This window comes from Nipponia nippon, unplaced genomic scaffold (genome assembly GCF_047370975.1).
Source record: "Nipponia nippon isolate SJK-2023a ecotype South Korea unplaced genomic scaffold, ASM4737097v1 scaffold_11, whole genome shotgun sequence".
In the NCBI taxonomy this organism is placed as follows: Eukaryota; Metazoa; Chordata; class Aves; order Pelecaniformes; family Threskiornithidae; genus Nipponia; species Nipponia nippon.
In genome coordinates this window covers 24313207-24339064 of record NW_028262302.1, presented here as the reverse complement: position 1 = coordinate 24339064, position 25858 = coordinate 24313207, and the positions used below count along the sequence as shown (strand labels likewise).

General features: G+C 39.7%; 1 protein-coding gene across 1 annotated transcript in view; it reads right to left on the bottom strand.

Moving 5' to 3' along the window:
- The window catches only part of KCNH5 (potassium voltage-gated channel subfamily H member 5), a 174007-nt gene that overhangs the window by 94114 nt on the left and 54035 nt on the right, over window positions 1–25858 (bottom strand). The window contains exon 7 of the mRNA XM_087747952.1: window positions 18473–18902. Coding sequence (XP_087604078.1) covers window positions 18473–18902 — 430 coding nt within the window. The remainder of the gene's footprint in view (window positions 1–18472; window positions 18903–25858) is intronic.

Sequence of the window (25858 nt, the reverse complement as noted above, 5' to 3'; positions counted from 1 at the left end):
ATAAAAACAAAGCATTCAGACACACAGAGCAAGTTTATATATAAATTCACACCCATCCACATGCACTCAATATACGTACAAAGAGAAACAGTCCTTTTTGCCTTCTCCTCCTTCCTTTTCCATAAAAATACGCTATTTCAGTTCCACAAACTTCTGTGACACAATATCATAGAATCACAGAATGCTTTGGGGTGGAAGGGACCTTTAGAGGTCATCTGGTCCAACCTCCCTGCAACGGGTAGGGACATCTTCAACCAGATCAGGTTGCTCAGAGCCCCATCCAACCTGGCCTTGAATGTTTCCAAGGATGGGGCATCTACCACATCTCTGGGCAACCTGTGCCAGTGTTTCACCACCCTCATAGTGAAAAATATTTACTAGCAATGTAAAAACTCCCATGCTTCATGAGGTGATTTTATCTAAGTACAGCTGCATTGTTCTTACAAAGCTTTACCTGTGTTTCTAAGGAAATGTGGGATACAGATATCTACATTTACGTTAGTTTTATAATCAGACTTTAAGAACAGAGTTTCATCTGATTTTGAAGTACAGACACCTACGATGGGTCAGATGAATTGTGCCTTGAAAGTGCTCATTTCTTCCAAATCAGTCTAAAATAAACCTAAAGGAGGTTAGGAAAGACAGTAACTTTTTATATCATACATGTCTTAAGTTAGGCAAGACGAATTCTAGCCAAGGGGACCATTTTTAAAACATTCTGGACCATGCACTAAGATTAATATTCATTTATGAGTAACAATGTGCTTTTTTAACATGACAGAGAATCCAAGATTATGTCCCCCCATGATACTGGTTTTTACTAGGAAAGTATCCAGCACGACGGCTGTTAAAATAGAAGTCCCACAGTGCACTGAAAAACTACAGCCTGAGGTCAAAAAAGAAAATCACATAACTTTAATTAAAACGATTCCTCTTATTGCTGAATTATGGATGTACTTTGAGCCTCTTCAGGGATAGACTCTCTCCCTACCTCTACCTAACCCCATCTTTTTATGATATCCATATATTAAGCACGCAAACCCTGAATTAGCCTACAAAACACCACTGGGACAGTACAGAAGCACTAATAAGATATTTTTTCAGGTCACAGACCAAAATGAAGTCAAGTTTTGTGCTGACAGTAGAAATTATCATCTACAACTATTACCATAATACATCAGAAACACTCTTCTTTTTTTTTTTTTTTTTTGAGTTGGTCAGTTTATTACCATTACAAAAAAGAGGTTTCTGATTAAGGGCACCTTAGAAACAGTAGCGTGGCTTTCACCACATGGTTTAATCGGTTCTCTGAATCCCTGTGAAAACAGTCAGGTTAAACAAAATTCCACATTTCTTTGGTAAAGTTGGCTCTAAACTGGGGAAAAAAGAGGGAAAAAATGGCAGCTGGATGAAGGTCCAAAATCATCTTCTGGTTAATTCAACAATGATCAACTGACCATAGATGCCTTTAAATTCCCCTCCTGCATGCTCCAAGCAGAGGATTCTGTTCCTCTCTTTCCCCCCTTTATTTTTTCAGGCCAATAAAGGAACTGACAGAATAAAAGCTCCACATATAACATTTCAATCTGACTATATTGGTCCTTTCACTTACAGAAACTTTCCAAGACCTAAAAAAAAAAAAAAAAAAAAGTGTTCTGTCCTTTCCATGAAGACATTTCCACTGCAAACAAGCCCCTTGCACAAAACGACTGTTCCACTTTCACCCCAGGTTTTAACATGAACCCAGGTTACTACTGATATCCCAAAATCTGTGCCCTTCTTCCTCCGTAAGGTCTGGATGAGGAAAACCACACTTGGTGGCCAGTTTTCCCTTGGACCATCTCTGCTTTTGGTGTTGCTCACACAGCCTTTTCAAGGCAGTCTGGAGATCTTCTGCAGAGATGAAATCTCTGGGATCCACACAAAGCACACAGAAAAGAGCTCTGCCAATGCAATCACTGGAAGGAAGAGGCAAGCTGAATCCTCCTCCTCAGAGAATTTAGCACAGCTATTTGGTACTTCTTATAGTTCCTTAATCCTTAGACGTTTGTCAAATGGGACACCTTGCTTTTTGAAATAAGTTTGCTGCACTCTACACTAATCAGTGCCTGATTAATGGACAGCTGTGTATGTGCTGATTAGGAAAGGGTGGGAGTCTGTCCTTTTTGTGGGAAAAGTGTGCATCAGATTTTCCAGTGAAAAATGGGCAAGATTAAAGCAGAAGCAAACAGAATGACTGCCGTGAAATGGGCCCAAAGTGCTTTTTTAATATATTAAGTCTCCAATATTCTGTACTTAAAGACTTTGACAACATAATTCTGTGAAAAAGCGTATTTATCCTGCATAAAGAACACAGAGCACTAACCTCCCAAAGGAAAGAAAATACTTTACGCCTGTTGCTGTGATAAATGTTTCAGACGACAGCAGAAAATCTCTTCTCTAGTAGCATGAAGAGACACAGGGAACAAACCTCACTGCCAGCCCTCATCCCAGTCCATTTATATACTCAGGGTTGGAAAAGAGGCAGAAAAATTCTTGACCATAATTAATTTCAACCTTTTCTAATTTCACCGTGATCCATGCTTATAAATATTTTCATTAACTATCCCATACAACACTCAGCTACGTACTTAGCCTAATTAGATTATGGAAATAGGAGGGCTTAATTAGCAGCAACTATTTCACATGCTAACTCCACTATGTTATGGGGTGGCATGGATAATTTCATAATGAAACAACAAAAAAAAGATTTTTCTTACAATTCCATATTCTACTGTGATGCACAGCACAGGCTTCACTTTCTGCCTATACAAATAGATGCTACTAACAGCCACAAAAAGTAACGCTGAGTTGATAGGTATTCACTTTCTCAACTTCGTAAGTACACCCTGACTCAAGATAGCTTGGCTTTCATTTAGAAATGCTAAATAATAATAATGCTAATAAATAATGCTAATAACTGGCTTCTTAAATGAAGTAATAGGATCAAAATCTAAGGAATGGATTTGTCCTCAATTTTTGACACTCTTCCAAACAAATCTTCTGCCTATGGTATTAACTTTCCTGATATTTTTAGTTAGGTGTCTTGAACGTGAAGAGACCAAGAAACAATGAAAGAGAATATTACAAATATAAAGCTGATTGTAAAATTTTATTTGGGGCAGGAAATGGAAGTAAGGTAATGCTATGTCTCACAAATGTATATTCAATGTGGTTTTTACCAAAATAAGGATATTTAGTTTGGATTAAGAAAGGGAGTTAAAATGTTATTTGCAGAGTGAACAGTGCATTCCCTAGCTGAGACAGTTTCACCTCCCACTCTAAACTTCCTTCCTTTTGTAAGACTAATTTGTTTTGGTCTGATATTTTCCAACGTCAAGGTGAATGTTTTTAGGAAATTTGAGGGAAAATTACTTCGGCTGTTTTTCATTTGTTGTAGCTCCACATGAAAAACACGGTCTTTTTCATTCATTTTTGGAAGTACGTGTAGGAGTAATCAGTTATAGGCAGAAATCTCAAATTCAGTGCAGTTATTGATCACATTAGGATAAAACATATATACAAACTTTGAAAATATCCTTTCAATATTAAAAGCATTCAAACAATAACATTTTTGTTCATCTACAGTAGAATTGAATTTACTATGCTTTTTTCTTAAGGTTACTCCAAAATTTTTGAGACAGAAACAGGTTGCAAGAAAAAGAAACCAAGGAAATCTCATGCAGAAAGCTCAAACCAATGACAAATCATCAAAATTTAAAAAATAAAAAAAGTGAGAATTTTAAATTGGTTTCTTGTTCTTCATGGGGGAAAAAAAAAAGTATCTAATATTAATCTACTATTAAGGCTTAGTACTCCGAGACCTAGTGCTTGGAGGTCAGGGAACTCAGAGTAATAACTTGATGGTTTATCTTAATCTTGCCTGTTTTGTAGTCTTCATCTCACATTTCCTTTTTATAATTAATATTTCTGGGTTGTTTTGGGGGTTAGGAAAGAAGCAAGAAGCAGTTCTGAAACTAGTTAAAAGTGTTCCATGTTGATTGTAATGGGAAAGATTTTCAGAAAAAAAGGAAACATGATGTAAAAGCCAAGATCTCTCTGAAAGTGAATGGGAAATAAACACCCAAAAGCTGTATCAGTGTTTTGAATATGTTGCTTAATATCCTAAACAACTCACACTTCCAGTGTCTACAATGGGACTTCCAAACCTTCTGCAGATTTATAGGAGATACCTGTTGTGGCTCTGTCACATCAGCCATATATGTCTTGCCATTCTGCTGAATAATATTGACTCTGCCTTAAACATGCTAATATATCAGTTTAAAAGATCAGGATATGTTGGACTATTGCATTTATGCCTACATATGCTCATCACATTCCGATGAGAAGCAAGAGACGGGCACTAATTTCAGCACAAATACGTACTGTTCCCATGTACTATAGGCTATGTTAATCCTGGAATTATTTACCATTGAACATGGTAGGAAGAACTGCCTCCAGTCCTATTTGGTAGGCTGCATCCCCTGAAGCAAAATAATATATATACTATTTTTTTTAAATCATGATGAACTAGAAGGTCTGTCTGATTTCTTCCCACAAATGCTGTAGCTCAGACCCACATGAACTTTTGGCTATCATGAAATATGCCGACTGCAGGCAATTAGATCAGCCATAGCAATGGACAGTATCCCCTCTTTACCTCTGTCTTCACCTGAGCTTTTAAACTGTAGATTAGCAAAAATTAAATGCCTCCTGTACTCTTTGAATTTAACCTGAACTCTGAACCAGTTACGTGGAGTCAACTACAGAAATTCAGACTAATTCAGTACAGTCATACTACTTTTTTTTGTGACTCCTGGAACATTTTCATTTGTTTTTGTTGGCTCCCTGTAACTTGGAACGTGGTTTGGTAGGCACTGTACAAAATCATGGGGAGTTCCTGCCCCCAACCGTTTAACATTTAAACCAATAAATCAGGCATAGGTTTGGAGAGGAAAAAAGAACCACAGAACTTATCAAATGCCAAAGTTCATGATTCTACCAAATGTCAGATCTGGAAATGAAACGAAAAGTTTCACATTGCTAGGTGAGAGCCTTAACCTTTAGACATCTCTACCCAAAAGCTCTTGTTCCTGTGTTAAACTCTACCAATTAAATGAGACCACAACTGACTCCTTCTCCTTGTCATGTACACATGAAAACACATCAGTTAACAACCTCCATGTGTTGCCATTATACGTGAAGACAATTTGTTGCTACAATTATAACCTGAAAGTCAATAAACTATGAGAAAGTCTGATTCATTCTGACAATCTTATTGTAGTAGCATAAAAACCATTAAAAATGTCATGCCACTGCAGAGATGTCTGTGTCATATTGACACAATGACGTGCCTTCATCCACGGTATAAATTTGGTTAGAAATATTTGTGCAGCACGCAAAGGAAGAAAGGAATAAATATCTGGTGCAGAGATAAAGAACACAGGACTCTGTTTGTTCCCTTTGAATTTATAATCGCAAAGTGATATATTTCAGCAAACATCCTCTTTGATGCTTTCTCAGCTGGCTGAAAATGGATTATAAGGTGCAGATGCATAACTTCTCTACGGTCCATTATTTCTTATTATCATCCAGATGGAGCGTGGCTATTAGAGCACCACTAAAAACGCTAATGAACTGCAATGTTTTCGATTACTAATTCTTCAACAGCGTGTTTGTATATCAATAATAGACTGTAAAAACAACAACAACAATCTGACTAATTAGGCTAGGTCAAATCTGCTCAGCTCGGCTTCCTGCTCCTCCTATTCTGTGTGTTCATGTGCGTGTTCAATATTGATGCAGTTTCCACTAAACTCCTTCCAAAGCCTCTAATCACCCCTTACAATATTGCAAACATTTAGAAGTCTTTAATGGCTTCACTCGCTTATAAGAAGCATAAACCATATTAATAATTTTCTCGCTATTCTGTCTGTAATGAAGGGAGTTTAAATCTCACTCTTTCCTAAGATAGCTAGAGAGTATTTTACTTGGGAGACCCCCAATATTTATTATTAAGTCCTCCGTTTAGCAAAGCACTTTAGGATTTTAATCACTAATACCCTCTGATATTCCTGGGTTTGGTTTTGGTTTTTTTAACAGGTTACACAGAAACTTGATTTAAGCTTGTGCTTTCCCAAACTGCGCCTTTAGCAGTCGGTAGAGAACACGTAACACAGCTGCAGTCCTGGGTCCCGCTCTGAAGCTTGGGAAAAAAAGTTTTTTTTCCAAAATGTCCAAAGCAGACTGTGGGATCTATGAAGCCACTAGCTTCCTAAAATTGTAAACTTGCTCCAAAGCCCATCAACACAACATAAATAATGTGCATCTGTTACGATCCCTGAAAAATATTAAGGAAGTTCTGCCAAGGAAGATTTATTATTTTGAAATTAAGATTAATGCTTCAGATAAATCTCTCTAATTCTGCCATTTAAAATCCCATCTAACAGCCAATGCTACCCCTCGACTTCACAGAAAAGACAGCAGAGCAACCTCAACAGGGGTGCAACCATGGGCACCCACCTGCTCCTACCTGAGGAACAGAAAGGGGACAAGGACCTCAGTGTCACCAACCACATCAGCTCCTGCAAGGTCCCACAAGACACCAGCAGGCTTACCTGTGTTTTGCTTCTCAGCAGGACCAGCTTCAACCCCTGCTGCAACTAAAACATATGTGATAGGGCTCAACACATCGACACTCACATGCATGAATTCTAGGCATGAGTCCTAGTGCCCTTCAAACGGGACTTACCCTCCTAATTCCCTCTTGACTGTATTTGGAAGATCCACCCATAAACCTTATATGTCAGAAAAGTTCCTTTCATTGTGGCTTGCTACCAGAAAAACACTTAAAGGTAAGCTGGCGTTAAGCAACAATGAGGTCAGTGGGACTATTCAAGTGCTTAAAACACACCGCATGTTTAAGGTCCCAGTTCAGGAAGGACGGAAGGACCTGATTAAATGCTTTTAAAAAATAGGTAAGAATTCATCACACCTTGGTCTGCCCTCCTAGCCTTTAAACTCATGTCATTTGATCACATATGAGGCAAGAGAGATGAGACTTAAAGGATGGAACACCCCATCCAAAGGCAGATAATGTTTGCCTGTGTGACAACTGATGATGGTTTCAGGCTATTCAACCCTGCCAACACACTGTAAGAATTACAATTTTGCCCTAGCTGCTACCATTACTGTTGGCATGTGCACACACAAACACAAATTTTGAAGGGACACAGATATGACTGCTACTTCCAGTGTTCCAACTTGAGGAAAGATCCAGTTTAAGGGGCTTTTACCTCAAAACTGACCATCTTCCACTGAGGAAAAATTGACACAGAACTCGACACAATGCCATTTCTATAGACCTGGGCTTTTTCCTGCAGAGGAGTTCAGTCTCCAAGCCATCTCTAATTGCCACATCACCATGTAGAAATCAATGGCAGATATTTATAACCCCGTTTCCATCAACTTCATCCTATTTCAATTCTGATTACGCTTCACAATAGAGCTTTGAAACATGCTTTGATTTTCATGACATACTTTAGAAGAAATTAAATATTCTGCTCTATTAGAAAATCCTTCATGTTGTTATGCAACAAAATGTAGACAAAATAAGATAAAAACTTATTAATCTTTCAACTTTTAAAAAATATCTTTTTCTATCTGCTGGCCTTCTTCCTTTTACCTGCTTGGTTACTTTCCCCTGGAAAAAGAGAGAAATTGTTGAAAGTGAGAAAATTGTGCCAAAATCTCTCTTTTCTCTTTTTTCTCGATCTTTAAGGAAGATTCTACTTCCATCTTTCTACTATTCTTCCAGTGGGTAATACCAAAACGTGAATTTTTTTAAAAAATATATGTTAAAGAAATAAAGACAGGAAAAAAGAGGGGGAAAATAAAATTTCCAAGATAAAATTAATATTTTCTCTTTCTTTAATGTAAGTCTGTATTTTCTTAATGAAAAAGTCCTGATGAGGCAAGAACATTTAGCTGACAACTGTATTTCAGTAACAAAAACTTTTAAAGCCAAAAAAGCCAAAACTCCTCTACTGAAATTATTTTCCCCGTTTCCTGCAGATGGACTTGATTCAGACTCACAGTGAGAACAGGTTCTCCCTCCATAAATAACTGAATCAAGATTCATCAGCTCCAAACAATGCCTTCCAAATATGTTAGAGAATATGAATGCTACCACGCAGCCCTTGTACTTCAGAAAAAATCCCACTAAAGCTGTTCTTAGTGTTGGACACCCTCATTCATCTCTCAATGCCTTGCACGATTTGGATGACAAGAGCATTTCCACAGGGAGATGAACTTCCCCAGGATGAGTGTACTCCGGCGTGTGTATGCACATTTTACAGTTCAAATATGGAAGTCATATAGGGTGAATATGCAGTGCAAACATGCAGCCGCCACATCACAGACCATAAAACATCACTAAATGTTAAAGGATAGTCAACCATCTAAAGAAAGCGAGCTTTGCTAGCTTTGCCTTGCTTAACATATAACAGAGATTTACAGCTGTACCTTATTCTCCCTGCAGCATCAGAGAGATGTAGGGTTGGGAGGGACCTCAAGGGATTGCCTGGTCCAATTGCCATGCTGAGGCAAGAGCAAGAATACCTGGAGCAAGCTTGACAGATGCTCATCGATGAAGTGGAGTCTACCAAATCTGGTGGTGGCTTTGCCCATGGTCTGAATCCACCCACAGCTGAAAAGTTTTGGTGGACTGATGTTGGAAACGGGGGTTTCCAACATCAGTCTTTCATTCCCTCCTAACTGACCTGATTGCCCTTCAAGAAACACAGAGGACCAACATTTTTTTCCCTTTCAAGCACACTCTTTCAATGGTAGAAGTCAATCTTCATGCTCCCCTTCAGCTTCCATCAGCTTAAAACCAAAGTCAGTTCCTCCAACTGCTCCCCTGAGATCCTATCTTGGAACAGATTTTTATTGATCTCCTCTCCCTTCAGCTGGTCTACAGCTTTCTTAAAGCTCTGTATCAAAAAAAAAAAAAAAAAAAAAAAAGTTGCACCAGCCCTAATCCCAGCAGAATGAATGCCTTCTTCAGCTTGCCTATGACATCGCTCCTGATACTTTCCAGAGTGGGATTTACAGGTTTTAGCCCACTGTTGTGTTATGTTGAGTCTGCAGTTGCCTGTCACTTTCCCCCTCCCTTTTCCTCCAAGATCCTCTCCAGCCTCACAGCAGCAGACCCAGTTATTCCCTATACTGCGCTTATGCATTTGATTTGCCCTCTTTACACGTGGTGCATTGCACCTGCCTTTATTGACATTCACCTTGCTGATTTCAGGCCGCCTTTCCAATTTATCGGGATCATTATGGATTCTGATGCTGTCATCTAAACTGCTTGCAACCCTTCCCATAATTCTCCCAATGCACTCTGTTCTGTCACTTAACTCTGCTAATGAAAGTGTTGAATAAAATCACAGGCAGGTCAAAGACTTCCGTGGCAATTCCCTCCAGGTTTGACAATGAAGCCCTTGATTACCTTTTGAGAGAGATTTTTCAATCAGTTATCGCCGACTTTGTTATGACTGTGTTGAGATCATCTTTCACTCATTTGCTATGAGACCACTATGTCGAAAAGTGTCAGAAGCCTTTTAAAAAGTTCAGATATATCGTATCTACTAAATTCCCCTTCTTCACTAGGCAGTTATCTTGTCAAAGAAAGAAATCAGATTAATTTGCCATGAACTCATCTTGACAAATCCATGCTGGCTGCTGGCCAGTGGAAGAAAACTAGTTTTAATCATTCATGACCAAAATATTCCTACTGAAGCACAACTGGATTTTTTTTTGACTCAGCACTGGCAGGGAGGCACAGCAGGTACCCAGGGGAGAGATGCCATTTTGGATGCTATCCTGTCCTTCCTCCAAATTGAAGGGAAAGGGGTAAAGCTCTTTAAGGAGGAATCTGCAGTCATACTCCCACATAGGGCATGCTTCCACCAGCGGAAAATTTTTCCTTATTCTACCAAGGTTCTTGCAGAAAAAGCTGCAGGATAGATGAATGAAGATGAGAGACGTGCAGGCTCAGTCCTCAGTGCTCTCAGTATTTTCAAGAGGAACATGACATTGTACTACTTCAGACCTACAGAAAGGAAGCAATGAGAAGCCAAGAACTAGCATCTGTCATCTTTTATCCAATTACCTGATATCTCTTGGTACCACCAAACATGTTGCAGTACCACAGGCAGTAGTGCAATAATGAAACCTCCCAGGGATTTGGGCTTTTTATTTCTTTTACAAAAACAACATAAAAAAACCCAACTCTATCAGCTTCTCTGGATGTGCAATGATGTCACACAGTTTTTCAGTTCTGAAATTCAAGCTAACAAAATTTAGGCAAGGAAATCTCTTGATTGACCTGAAAAAATAATATTTTAAGGCCTGATTCACTGGTATGATTCAATTTTTCTACAATGGGACACTTCCTAAAACAACTTGTCTACTCCCTCCACTGCCCATCCTAACAAATTTCCGTACACTCTGGTTGATACACCATAGCACTTGTCTGCAAGTAAAGCTAGGCCAACATTAAGGAGATTTAACAGAAAATATCTGTTTTGCCCACAGAAAAGCAGCGCCCACTGAGGACCACAGCTCCACTGAAATCAGGCAGGATATACCTGGGTAACTGGCCTGACTTCCTTGGGTAACTCTCCCTTTTGAATGCCAGCCACACACAGGTATTATCTCATGAGTATACAAAATTAAGCCCCGCAGATTTCCAAGGATCTCTGTGCAGACACAGGCCTAGATCACTCACTTGGCTTTCTGAAACTTCAGAACAGAAAAACATGAACAATCTCCCAAGCCCCTTCCATCCAAGTGGTATAATACCTTGCGGGTTATCTTTTTTCTAAGATTTGTTTATCCCTCTAGCACAATATGCTATAAAGCTGTGCTGTGTTATGAGCTAGTCAGATATATTTGCCAATCTAGTTGGATTAATTAAAACTTTTTGCTTCCTCAGAAATACAGATGTTATGAGTAATCCGGGACAACCTGATAATCCCTCTGGGACCGTCTCAGGTGGTTGCTTGCTGTGTGCGAGCAACAGCACTGTATAAAGCTTGATTTTCCACATTTATGTATCATTTATTTAATAGCAATTTTCAGTTGTTTTAAATAACATAGCTCAATAGCATGGAATAACATTTCTTTCTTCATTCTTACCTCTCCCACTCACTGCCCCATCTCTCTTGATACCATAAATTCATTTAAACATATCAAGCCAATGATAACAGTAGCAAAGCTTATATAAACACACGCTAGCTATAACCTTGCAAAAAAAATCCCATAAAGCTTCCCAAGGAGGCTGTTTTACAGTTTTAAAGCTCTTTATAGAAAGACACATGGTTTTGCTATAAACTAGAACCTGAATATCTAAAAATCTACTGCCATGTCAGAGTTAAAGCAAAACAAGGCACATATGAGCCCCATGGTGCTTTTGCCAATTACCCTTGTTGTATCCCCCCCAATCTCACTCTTAGACTAAAGTTTCATGAAAAAGTGGATGATGCTAGATCTTTCACTCCTTAAGAGCAACTTGGTTTTTACTGTAGGCTACTGATACGTTTATACTCTAAGCCTTTTTCATGCAGCTGTTCAGAGAATATTAAGATTGCCAGGTTCGGCTGCTGCACTGAGACCAATACCCTGCCTGGAAACACTTCATCTGCTCCAGCTGTGAGACATAACTGAGATTGCTAATAATTAAAAGATATCACAGAAAAATCTTTATATACTTGCTTTGTAGAACTGATAGCACTTGGACTACGGTTCAGCAGTCCAAAAGTGTCAAAATGCATTTTCAATGGCACTCAAAAGGGGAAATTTCCACTTGCAAGGCAACTTCATGTAACTTTCTGTGTCATTTCCTTCTATTTGCGCTGATGGGTAAATGTGGATGAACAGTTTTACTGTCTCCTGATGTGGATGTTAAGTAATTTATCACCTTTCTCATTGCCTCATCTGAAATACTAAACTAATAAATTTATCCCCAGTTTCACTTATAACTTGTTTCACTGACTTAGTTGTGCAGAAATCTTTACTCCTAGTCTTGTAGGTGTCCTGCCACCTTTTGAGAAACTTTCTTCAAGCTCTGAAATATCAAGATACGCTCACTTCAAAGACAAGGGGTAGGGGTGATGCGCAGCTTTACTTCTGGTATTTCATCCAGCGGGATATTGATGACGAGGCCAAATGCCAACCTGCCCAGAACAAGACAGCTAGAAATATACCCAGATCAGCCCTTCTGGGAAAATCTTTGGCACCCTGTCTCAATGTTTAAAACCACTCTGGGTCAAGCAGTTCTTTACTGCAAGGCAGTCCCCACATCAACACCTCCTCCTCCATTAGCCCTACATCTCTTAGAAGTCCAATTAGAAACTAATGATCTCCTCCAGAAAATCTCCACTGCCCCTAAATGAAATGCTCTGTCTTTGAGACACAGTTATTACTGCACAGGTGAGTCTGCAGCCTTTCCGGGAGGATGCATGCTTGTGCAGAGGAGCAGGAGGGAAGCAGTTGCACACAGAAGAGCTCCTAGTTTGGAAGCATGCTTGTGCCCTCCTCTCAGTAGCCTCAATCAGGGCAGTTTTGCCAAACTATGTAGTAGATTCACATTGTACAACGTAGAAGACCATGAAGAAGTGAGAAGCTGCTTCATCCCTCCTTCACTGGGCCAAATTCTGTAGGACATTCAAAACTTTGCTAAGTCCAACCTGGCAATAACCTGAAAGCAATCCCTCCCGGGGGTCCAGGTTGTCACCCAGCTCTCCAGCCACGTCGCACCAATTGCTGTGGAAGGATCCTGCACCCCACCTGCCAAACACAGTTTGGGGGGTACATCTGTAGGTAGCTGAAGCAATTAAGAGCTTGCTAGCGGGGCCATGATCTTGTTCAGAGAGACATGTTTCCCCCCACTGGCCCACATTTTAAGAAACTGTAAGGAGCAGTGCAAAAATTGGCACAAGTTCTCTACTGCTGAAGAGGTCAAACCCCTCTGCAGCTCCTAACAGGTGGTGAAGAAGCCATGTCTCTCCCATATCCCACATCTCTGCAGGAAAAGAAAATGCCCTTACACAGGACAGACTCTTGTAGGACACCCTTAGAGCAGAACTGGATTTCAGCCATAGCTAAACACTCAAGCCCGTGAATTCCTACAGATGTAAAGCCTTCTCACATCACTATCTGTTGCTGTGAAAAAAACTATTTAATCTACGGTACTGGCAGCAATTTTTGCTAGAAGGTGCTATCTTGCACATACATTTTCCTTGGGATCAAAAATTAAATCCTATGGACTCTTGGGATTGCTTGTCTGGAAGTCTGCCAGACAAGTGCTTTCCTACAATTATACACTGTTGTGTCAGTGTGTGGGCTTAGCCACTGCTTAACAAATTTACTAGATAAACCTCCATGATTCATACAAACAGCACTCAAGTGCTAACTACCATGTAGTGGCAGGGAACTGATGAATGTTACTTGAACAATGAAAGAACCCATCTGAATAATGAATTAGGTTTTGGCAGATCAATGGAGAGATGACTGACAGTCCGTGGCAGTCCATGTCACAACTCCAAAACAAGAGCTGAGCAGCAGCAAGGGGGGGTGCCACAAGCAGCCTTTCAGCATCGTTTGCCCAATTCGGGAGCTTTTAGAACCAGAGGTGGCTTGGATGAAAGCATCTCACCCGATCTCAATAGGAAAGAGCATGTCCTCCCTGTTTAGTAAAATTAAAAGCAGAGCGGGGCATCAAGAGGAACCCACCCACGCTCTCCTTCACCAGCTCTCCCTGAATAATAACAACTTGGGGTCAAAGCGACAGCAATCACGTCTGTTTTCTTTTCCAACCTGCAAATCATCATCCTGGGTATTTTTAAGATGAAAACAAGAAGTCAGCATTTCAAGCCATGAAATTAGAAACTGAGTTTTGGAAAGAGTTGTCTAGAAATTCCTCCAATAGCTGGCAGAAATGACCAATTTTCCAGAGAAGGTACCCTGTACAATCACCACAACGAATTCTTCTGCTCATACACAAAAGCAATTTGAATTAACAAGCCTGTCTTCACCATAATTTAAAACCAGTCATTGAAAAATAATATCTCTCCCACAACCACCTCCCCACATAAATCTGGAAGTAAACAGAAGCCAAAGCAAGCTATGTATATAAGTATCTCCCTAAAGCAAGAACAACAAAGCACCCTTTCTCAGCTCTTCTGGGGACGGATGGATGACTAAGAGATTCTTCTGGGACTTCCACATCCCGAGAAACAGTGAAGTATTCAATGTCCATTGACACTCCTGCCTTGTTCTGACCTTCCTTTGGAGCAGGGATCATCGGAGCATTTCAGTGACCAGTGGAATATACTGGATTTCTGTTACTGCTTAGATGAAGCACCTGCTGGGTTGGGCCCACTCAGCTGGACACATAAACTCATGCAAATGCCATATTTAAGGGGCTAGACTGACTCTGCAATCCGCTCTGTGTCATTCAGAGCAACTTCATTGTTGCACATGGACAGGGGCAAATCAATTGCTCCAGGTTACACAAGCAGCATGCAGAAGTGTATCAGAGACCTTTTGAGCTGCAAGCTGGGAAGCAGGCCACTTTTCTCCCAGTGGAAGCACAGGAGGGAAGAAGGCACACAGCAGTACACAAACTCTTGTCATTTAAACATTCACACTCGTTTCTTCAGCAAACCCCATCTCTCCTGAATTCTGCCATCTGTTTCACCCTGCCATATTACCACCTTCCCCAAAATGCCTTTTCCTCTGCTCACTGAAGTCCTGGCTGTGCTGAGTTGCAAGATAGTAATGGTGTAAAAACCAAAAGTATCTTTCTGGCTTCTTTCTTAATACATTCCGTTTTGTGAAAGGCACAAAACCAGTTAGTTTTACATCTACATCTGTGGCTGTGCTGCAGAAGCCTAAAACCTGCCTGTGGACTGAGCTAGAGCAATATGCAGCAGCAGAGACTGAGTTTCTTGCTAGAGGGGGTGAGCTGACAGAAGATAATGGGAGGTTTACAAGAAAGGTCCTTCCTGAATGATAAACGATTCCTGGTCCATTCAAAGGATCTGACAGACCTACCTATTTGTTCTGTTCTGTGCAGAGAGGGGATGAAATGACCTATATCAACACAAAAGGAGCTACAAAAATCAGATTTTCAATGCATATTCAGCAACTCTAGGCAGCAAATGCAGAATAGGTATTTAAACAATAACCCTTGTAAAAACCTTGCTCCCTTGTCATAGGATGCTTTGTGTTTGCTATTTTTAGCTTTTCAAGTGTCAAGAAGCAACAGAAAAAATATTGCTGAACAGCACTGGACACCAAGAAAAAGCAAGTGAGGCAAAAAGAAATCCGAAGTAAGTTCCACAAGATGAGGTTAACTTATTCAAAGCTCTCTTTCCTGCAAGACAGGTGATGCATTTCAGTCTAAATATCCCACCCGATTCTGTGTTCACTCAGTGAACAACCAAGTGACAAACTGCCAATCAAACTGAAAAGCATCCCCATTCATCTGGGTTCCCCCTGCCACTGCCCCGCACTGAGCAATGCTTTATCAGCAGCTACAGAATCTTAATTTGGCTATTTTTAACAAGTACACCATTTTGCCATGCTGCCCACCAGAAGGATTTGCAAATCTCTCCAAATACTCCTCCCAGGTCCTGATAACTTTGCCAGCGTGAATAGGAAACTTTGGGCTTGCAGAACAAGCTGCTGCTAGCTGACAACGCAGTGAAGGTTTTCTTTCATATCTGCAGTTTGCATGAGTAGGCAGCTGGGATTGCGATGAATTACTATCTCCGATTCCAGTGCTAAGTTTAAGACGTTTATTTGGCACAGTCTGTTAGAAAAGATGCTGCCAATATCAACTATTGGTGTTAGCAAGCTTCTTCAGGAAAACTACCAAAGGTATTTCACGGACTCTCTCTGCTTATAGCAGGAGTCAGTTCAGGGACCAGAGTTTTTTATTGATTGAACTGTAATTGAATTTCGCTGAATGTTTATCTCAAAACACTGTTGCAAAATAAAAACTGAAACATCTTGTTTTGAAAACAACTCAAACAATTTTCAGTTCTTAGTTACACCTTTTCTTGGGGCCAAATCGTCTTCCGAAGCTTACTGGCCACTTTGATTGCCTGAGAAACTGCGTTTTGCCTCGGCTATTTGTTGTGCCTTCCTGTCCCATTTTGCTGTACAGACTGTCATGTTTTCAGCAGCTCTCACTGCAAAGCATGTTTATACAATCCTGCAGGTCTGCTCTCTTTGCAGAAATATTGCAAGTATAAAGCCCATGACCGGTATCTGTTTGGAAGCTGGCGTATTTTCTAACCATTTATTCAGTCAACCAAGCAACTCATTTTCAGGAGCAGTCATCATACTGATGTGCATGAATTGAAAAATCTTCAAATCTTCATCGATATGTTTGCAAAAGATTCAACCATTTGATCACAACTGAGCATTTTTACACTTGCAAATAATCTAAAAAGAAGCTTTCTTCTGTCCCTAGCCTTCCTGCATGCCACAATGCTCTTCACCCCACTCACAAGAGAAGCCACATTTATTCTTATGGCATTATTTTTATGCAATAAGTAACGTAACTGTCCTTTTGCCATGCTTCTTGAATTTTAGATTTTACTTTGGACTTTGCCCAAAAGCCTATAAACCTACTCATGGTTTTCCAACTAAGCTTACAGGTACCACTTATAAATTTGACATGTACGTTTAATAATTTTGTAGGCAACACTTATGAAAACTACTAAAATCAGCCAGTGGCACATACATAGGTTGTTGTAAATGTCAACTTTGATACTGCTATGTGTATTCCCCATCTTTAACATGTGTTTCAGAGATGAAAAAGCAACAGTACAATCCGCCTAGAACAAATACAAAGCAGGTTACAAGCTCCATTTCCTTTTCACTTACTGAGGCCATGTATCTGTTTTGTTGTTGTTGTTGTTATTATTATTATTACTACTATTCACTATGTTTTTATGGCTCTCACACCACCCTAAATCATTTGCCATGGCTGCTTACTTCCTCCTGTGGGACTCTCCTCTGCAGGCCAAGAGGAGTCCCACAAAACACAAGGGAAGTAAATATTACAATATTTAAAATGTTCTATATCCACTTTATTCTCCAAATCCCCAGCCTTCTGTAAATACCACAAAGCAGTTTCAACAAATGGCTAATCAGCACCTATAGGATTTCTACGGCCTAACTGCAATAGCTCACTAATGCTCTAGCTGGAGGATTTGCTTTTTATGGACTTCGAAATGTTCTGAAACACATCAACCCATCATGTAAAGATGCTGTTCAGCAGAAATTTCATTGCACCACGCTGCAAGCAGAGTCCTAAAACTGCAACCTCTGTTTTTAAAAAGCATTTAAAAATCTCCAAACAAATGGCTTTAATCTTCTAAAGATCTAGAAAGACTGTAGCAAGAAAACTTCCTTTTTATAGTTCAGTATTTCTCTGAGATGATGAGCTCAAAGTGTAAGCCGAGATAATTATCAGAGAGATTATGCAGATCTTATTTTCAAAAGGTTTTGTTTGCTCTCTTGTTACATAATTGCTTAGTGTTTGTATGGAGCTCAGAAAATAGAAAGCATCAGAGAAATACCAAGAATTATTTATTTAACAGAAAAATAGTTCTTCCAAATGACATTTACATTTTCAGCAGTCTTTACTATATTTTGAAGATTTCTGTTAACCTGGAGAGCTGCTCAGTGATCTAACCTTGGCAGCACATGAAATGAGAAATGTGCTTTACCACTATTGTTTTTAGACTATTTCAGCAGAGCTGCGAAACAGCAGGAAGGAGAGAAAAGGTGCAATATAGCGTGTTATGATTTCTTCATTTCTAGGTTTGCTGGTGACAAAGGTCACCACATTCAGGAGATAAAATCAGGACGTCTTGTACGTCAAACCAGTGCCATAAAGTACACAATCACTTCATGGAACCACTAAATGTTTCAAGAATTGGCTAAAACCACTTCCAACGTTTTCAAGCCTGTGCAAGTTTATAAGCAAAACTCAGTCAGACTACCTGAATTTGAATATACGTTGTAACTTTTAACCAAATTCCACCAAGACCTTTCAAACACGATCAAAGCCATCTTTAAAGCGTAAAGAAGAGTCCCTGAACTCAATATAAAATTGTCATTGGGCACACTTATGTACATACTACACATAGTCTCGCAAACAATTTAAAAGCTACAGCAACTACACAATTTCAATTTCTGTTTTCAATAATTCCAATTTCATTTCATGATTATTTACAGGTACTTCATATTTTTTAGGATGTCAAGAAAGCTTAGAGCAAGTGTACTATGCAGCCATCATACCAGCTATACAACCACCTTTTGCTTAAACACAATAAAATCAAATTCTACTTACAGCCAACCATCATCATGGCCACTGAAAAAATCTTCTCTCCATCAGTGGTTGGTGCTATGTTTCCAAATCCTATCGTTGTAAGGCTTGTCATGGTAAAGTAGAGAGAGGATATGTACAAGGAGTCTTTACTGGGTCCTCCTTCCCACTGCCCTGAGCCAGTGGTGTTGTATCGATATGGTGTCCCAATACTCAGTGCCAACTGGTAGAGCCAGCTATCTGTTTTGATTGTATTAGTGACTTCATCTATAACTTCGTAGTCCCCGATGCTGTACCATATGCAGGCTAGCCAGTGGGCCACCAGTCCAAATACACACACCAACAGTACCAGTACAGCAGCACCATATTCCAGATAATGGTCCAACTTCCTGGCAACTCGACCGAGTCGTAGAAGACGCACCACTTTTAAGGAACTGAAGAGGCTACTGATCCCCTAGAAAAGAACAAAAATCATTATTGCATCTGAAATATCCTGCTGGTTAACACAGGAGGCTCTACAGCAATTCCTGCATGTGCTTTAAATCTTTCTATACAATTTTTTCATGCCCCAGATGACAGCATACAAGATCAAACCCTCCTCCCCCTCCAGGACTTTTGTCCTCATCAGGGTAAATCAAGTTTGGCATTCATTAGGTGGATAAATTACTTCATTCAAGCTCAGTCTTTCCAAGTAACAGAAGAGTTCTGTGGAATCCAAAGTGAGAAATGGCATGTTTATTACAAAAAGGAATGATTCGATACTTTGGCAGTTTGAAGTAAATGGGAGACTCTGCTTTGACCTCAAAGAGGTCAGACATGGCAGAAGAGCAGCCACAGATAGAACTACACCATCCAAGTGGACTCTCCTCGAAGCTTCTCAGAGAACAGTATTCTATTAAATCCAAGTTATTCTATTGCTATTCTGGCCAAAACAGTCCGACAGTCTCCACCTCATATTATCCTTCATGCAGCTAATACAATTCTGGATATTTTGTTATTTATAAGAAGTCTCACTGACTGAACATGGAACTAACAACTGTAGGCACGTCACCTTTCTGAGTGAGGGTAATACAGACCACAAGGCACTGGCAAGAAAACCACATGCCTTTGCATGTAGGGTTAATTTCCTTTCCGATCAACAGACATTGCAGATATTTTCCTAAAGCAAGTATTTGTGCAGTGTTTTTTTTTCATGCCAAGATAAATGAAGTACAAATAAATGGAAGTACAAATATTTAGGGAATAGAAGCACAGGGACCATCAAAAAGTTAATAGAAACATCTCAGAGGGAACAAGAAATGTGTATGTCCTCCTCAATGCACAAATGGTTTGCAATGTATTTTAATGGAGTTTATAGATGCAGAAAGAGAAGAAAAATATGTTCCTGATCTATTGCAATCCCATGATATACCTAACTTGTGTATTAAATTAATTAGTGGCTCAAAATAGAAGGTTTGTAAAGGAAGGTTTCTAATATAAAACATTCAGAAGCTGAAGACATTTAATTTAAAGTAGAAATTAAGACATAGAAAGCAATGAGGCAAACATTCCTAGTCACTGTGCCAAGATTAAATTGCCCTTTTCTGTGCATCATTATCAAATCAGTCTAGTCAAAACACTGGCTAATTATATTATCAAACAGTAAAAGACTGGAATTTCTGGAGTTTTCCATACCAGAAAAACATTAATCTCTTTTGCACCTCTGTTTCTTTTAACAATTAGCGTTTGAAGGGTAACATACATCTGATATTTCTAGATGTAATCTGTTCGGCAAAGTTCTTGTATGCTTTTCAAATCCTGTTGGAATTTGTTTCAGATCCCCAAATCCTTAATAAATTGAAGTTCTATATTTGCATTCAAGCTCTCATGATGACTAATACCATGGAAGGAAGTGGAATTTTCCCATTTTGATTTCTGTATTTTGCATTTATACAAGACACAGGTCTAGTTTATCATTCTTATTTCCATCTAAATGTGTATCTACTTATTTGCTCTGGGATATATGTCTGTGAGGCACTCTGAACAGCCAATTTGTCCAATAAACTGGGAAGTCCCTTGCAATGTTCATTACACAATGGACTGGGGCGAATGGAGTACTGAATGAGGGTCACACTCCACAGAAACAGTATCTACGTTAAAAAAAGAAAACTACAGAGTAGTTTAATAGTGTATTTCACAAAATTAATCTGCAATGTGTTTCAGTGAATTCACCCTGATTCTGAAAGTTTACAACTTGCTATGAAATCAGAGGGAGAAAACAGCAGGGTGGTTTTTTTTGTAGGATCAGATCCTATTGCATTGGTCAAGGAGATACACATTATTTCCATTTTACTTCAAGAGTCACTGTTCATTACCAAGATTAAGGCTAAGGAAGGAGTTAGAGACCTGGAATCTAAACTTGAGAGTGCCCTTTTTGCACCCAGTAGTTTAAGTTCTTCCCAGTGGCAAGGCTTACACTGCACTTTCCACTGCACAAACCCAAATCAAGAGTCAACCCTTGATCAGGAAAGTTTACACTCTGACGCTTCATTCTCCATCCATATTAAATATGGATCCATGTTACATATGAATCCATACTACATATAGATGGGGTCACAAAACCCCATGCAACACTACAGGCTTGGGGAGGAGTGGCTGGAGAGCTGCCTGGAGGAAAAGGACCTGGGAGCGTTGGCTGACAGCCTCCTGAACATGAGCCAGCAGTGTGCCCAGGTGGCCAAGAAGGCCAATGGCATCCTGGCTTGTATCAGGAATAGTGTGGCCAGCAGGACCAGGGCAGTGATCATCCCCCTGTACTCAGCACTGGTGAGGCCACACCTCGAGTACTGTGTTCAGTGTTGGGCCCCTCACTACAAGAAGGACGTCGAGGTGCTGGAACGTGTCCAGAGAAGGGCAACGAAGCTGGTGAAGGGTCTGGAGCACAAGTCTTACGAGGAGCAGCTGAGGGAGCTGGGGTTGTTTAGCCTGGAGAAAAGGAAGCTGAGGGGAGACCTTATCGCTCTCTACAACTACCTGACAGGAGGCTGTAGCAAGATGGGGGTCCGTCTCCCAAGTAACAAGCGATAGGACGAGAGGAAACGGCCTCAAGCTGTACCAGGGGAGATTTAAGATTGGATACTAAGAAAAATTTCTTCACTGAAGGGTAGTCAGGCACTGGAACAGGCTGCCCAGGGAAGTGGTTGAGTCCCCATCCCTGGAGGTATTTCAAAGACGGGCAGACATGGTGCTTAGGGACGTGGTTTAGTGGTGGACTTGGCAGTGCTAGGTTAATGGTTGGACTTGATGGTCTTAAAGGTCTTTCCCAACCTAAACGATTCTATGATTCTACATCTTCTCTAAGTTATGTGGGCGGTTTAGCAGTTGCACAACTAATATAAAAATACAGCATTTATTTCAAAGTCTGAGAGAAAGTTTGTGCTGTGATTATTTTTTTTTCCTAAGCACAGATAACAATCACATCTCTTATGTATAAAACAAAGAGAAATGTTTCGTTTTAGCTTACATTGAAATGTATTCTTTCCAAAGAGTAATTCATTTAAGTAAGTTTCACGGTAAGTCTTAAAGACAGTTTAGTCTGACCCACTACTTTAAGGCCAAAAAATCAGAGATATATTTATTGACCATTCACGTTTCATGTCTAATCTTGCAAAATATAAAGACAATATTGGAAACTTTAAAAGCCTATTCCATAAAACATTACGCATGAAAGAGCAATTAAGCACATACTAAATGAACATGTGATACATCGCACTGTTTAAGTACTGGGCTGGGTCAAGCTGGTACCTTGATACTTAAAAAAAAAATCACCTGATGATAAATGCACAATTGTTAATACTCAAAGCTCTGCCTAAGATTCAGCAACAATGTCTTTGGTGGAAATTATGTGAAAGACTAACTGCCTTGAATTAAGTTTGGGCTATTAAGAAATTCAGTGTTCTAAACTTCAACTGATTGCTGGCTGCCTTTAATTTCTTTTTTTCTTTTTTTAACTGTATTTATGCTCCATAATGAATATTTTGGAAACCCTTCTACTAAGGGATGAGCATGTGCTCTAACTAAAGTAACCTCAGCACTCAAGGAACAGAGAGGTGATTAGAAACTTTGAATGGAGCATGTAATCCTCTTTGGCACTAGAATCATGTAAATAACGCATGTGTTTGATACTGAAGATCCAGCCTTCTGGGAGGAGCATTTGTCACTCTATGGCCGTATTTAGTCAATTGGGCCACTTGAGAATATCTTGTTATGTTATGAACCATCCAATCCTGCCCCTTGAGGTTTTGACTAATGTATTTGATCACGTCTTAATCAGATGAGGACATTCAGCTTGCTCATCTTCAATCACCTCAGCTGTAGAAATCTTTTAACTGAAAAACCACCTACTCCAGAATTGCATTTTGTGTGTCAAGTTTCGAACCAAATTCCTATCTGATACCTATCATCAACTTAAGTGTTACAAGTGTGAGTCACAAGAGACTTTCCCAGTGACTTCTAAGGCCATTGGATCTGGAGAGGACACAAGCAGTAGCCCTGAACCAGCCCTTTTTGTACCACCGTTTCTGTTTAGCAGACAGGTGAAGCCACCACAAAGGATGTAGACAATGTCAAATTTATCCACAAAGACATTTTTGAGGAATGGATGTTCAACTTTGGAATTAAATTAGCCATTCATGATTAAACAAAGTCCAAGTTTATTGACATAAGTGCCTGCGTTCTCAAATTCTCTTCATATACTAAGAAAGGAAATTCAGTTTGATGGTGGAGGCACAAGTGATGACAGCACTCCATCTGAAATGCAGAGGGACCACTCCTTCCTATTAAAATTACCTGAATCTTGCCATTTCAGATCCTAGATGCTACCACATTGTCAAACTTCAGTCTTCCAGGATGAAAGAAGTGTCTAAGCTGTGTGTCTGACTCTAGACTTCTCTGACCACAAGGCTGAGAGAGATGTTTCCTGCAATTGCGATACAGGCCGTGGGAACAGACCTCTGCACCTTGAGCAAGAACAGGGAGCTAAGTTCTCTTGCGCTTAACGAATTCCTGATAAGCCAGGCAATAGGATGGATGAAGCTGTCAAAGTCATGTTATAGGGGGGTTGAGAGCCAAATGTGCAGGAGGATAAAGGGAACATTGTCACCAAAGGAAAATGAAAGTTAACAAGTGCAGGAAATCATTCAAGCTAGTATGAGTGCCAGAGATGTCCTCCTAAGCCAGGAAAAGAGAGTGGAGTCTGTTCTGCACTAAAGGAGCAACAGAATAGCAGAGCTGCATCTTTGTAAAAGATGTAAAAAATTTAATCAGCTGGTTACTTGCTAATCTAATAAGTCTTTTCTGCAGTAGGAAATTGTTGCCTAAATGTTTTAAAAAGTAAAAAAACCCAAAACCAGCCGTTAGTTTCTACCATCTAAATATACTAAAATCTGCTTAAACCTCAAAATTAAATCCCAGTATGCTGAAATGATAAATTCATGCATTTTTTTTTTTCTGTTAGGGAACAATGTGTTTTTAACTCTAGGCGCTTTTTCGATTAGATTTCACTCCATGATTTTTTTATTTATTTGTTGTTAGCTGTGGGCACATATGCAACAGCAGCAAAAAAATGAAACATGTATTTTAAATGTGTTCTAAAACTGAAATCCTCCTGGCTCTGAAAATGGTGATTGGTACTGCATCATTTAATAGAAAACACTGTCTCGGAAGAGGTCAGAGGGAAAAAAAGAAGAGCTTTTCACTATGCTTTGATGTTAAGCACATTGTGGTTTTAAAGAATTTATGGAGTGGCCAAGAACCAGAGCTGGGAACCTTTCTATGAAAAGCTGTAGGGCATGTTGCCACTGCAGTCAAAGGTGTCACTGCAGTATATACAGACCTTCTTAAGCTAAATTTAAGCTAATATGTTTAGAGTCACTAGATGCAAGCAATTACAGCAACCTGCATTCAGCAAAACTAGCCATTAAAGTGATCAAATCCTCTGAGGATTCGGCAGCTCAAGCTGAGCTTTTTATCTCCATGCAAGAGCAAAATGGTTTCATGCAAGTTGAGCTCGAGCACACCTGCACAAGCCACAGCCACACCATGACTGAGCACTAACCACCCTCCTGGGGTGGGAATTCATCTCATGTAATGCTGCAACCTTACGGCCAACCATCCAGTTTATGTGAATAGTCCAGCTTTCCTCCCTGGTGAGTAGAGAGGCACGTCAGGAGAGTGATTCACCCAATCCGTCTCAGACAGCCGGGGATGGGATGAATCACCTCCTGGAGCTGTCTCTCTCCCCTCCCACTGAATACTGAAGCTGAAGCCTATCACTTACACAGCTTATGGGAGGAGAAAGTAAACCTATCCTTAGAAATCTGGATAGCCTGGATCTGGGCAGCATCCAAGCCTGTATTATGTTATTAACGAGATAGATATTACAGAGCACTGCCTTACAATGTGAGACTTATCTTTCTCCATATGAGCTTGGAGAATAAATGCTATTAATAGCACTATGCTGAGATTTTTCACAGATGCAATAGCATGCTTATCTCTTCATTGAATAGCCAATTACTCCACAGAAAGTGATGCTACACTACATTTGGTTTTGATAGGATTTTGCAGAAGTCCTCATGGGCTTGAAGAAGGAATTGAATCAATTCACAAAAAAAATGAACAATCACAAAGTGAACTGGACTGGGGTTCTTGATCTCAAAAGGGCAAGAGCTGGTAAATTATAAAGGATAGTATATTGAACTGTAGACAATAATAAGTGAAGACCACTGGACTGTGAGAGATAGGAGAGTGAGACACCTGGCAGCAGAGGACACCTGGAATGTCCTTATGTCAAAAGGTACAAAATATGCAGAGGTTGTATCTCAAAGAAGGGGAAAATCTTGTAAAGCTGGGCATCAGTTATAAATGCATAAATAATCACCCAAAGGAAGAAAACAGAAACAGAGAACTGACAATATATAAGAAATAAAAAATTGATCAACAGAAAGCTGCACCTTAGAGGGTAAAAAGAATAGGGATAAAGTGAGAATTGCCAGATGTCAGGTTGAACTTTTCCTTGTAAAGAACATTAAAACAAATACCCAAAGATTCTTCACATTCATAAATGAAAAAAGAACAACAAAAGTGATTAAGCAGCAATGAAGTAAAAATAATCCAGGCTTGGGCTAAAAATTAAATTAATTCTTAGCTTTAGTTTTCAAAGATGATGTTGATGTTTTCCAGAAAAGCTAATGCATCAAGAAGGAAATAAGCAAATACATTACCTGAACAAATGTTAAGGGAAAGAATAATTAGAAACATTGAGATAAATCAAAATGCAATCAGTGCAGCAATAGGTTTGCTAAGCTTTGGTTAGCTGGGATCTAGCCAAGTTTTCCTGATAGCTTTCTCTGGTAACACACTCCATTTTCTAAA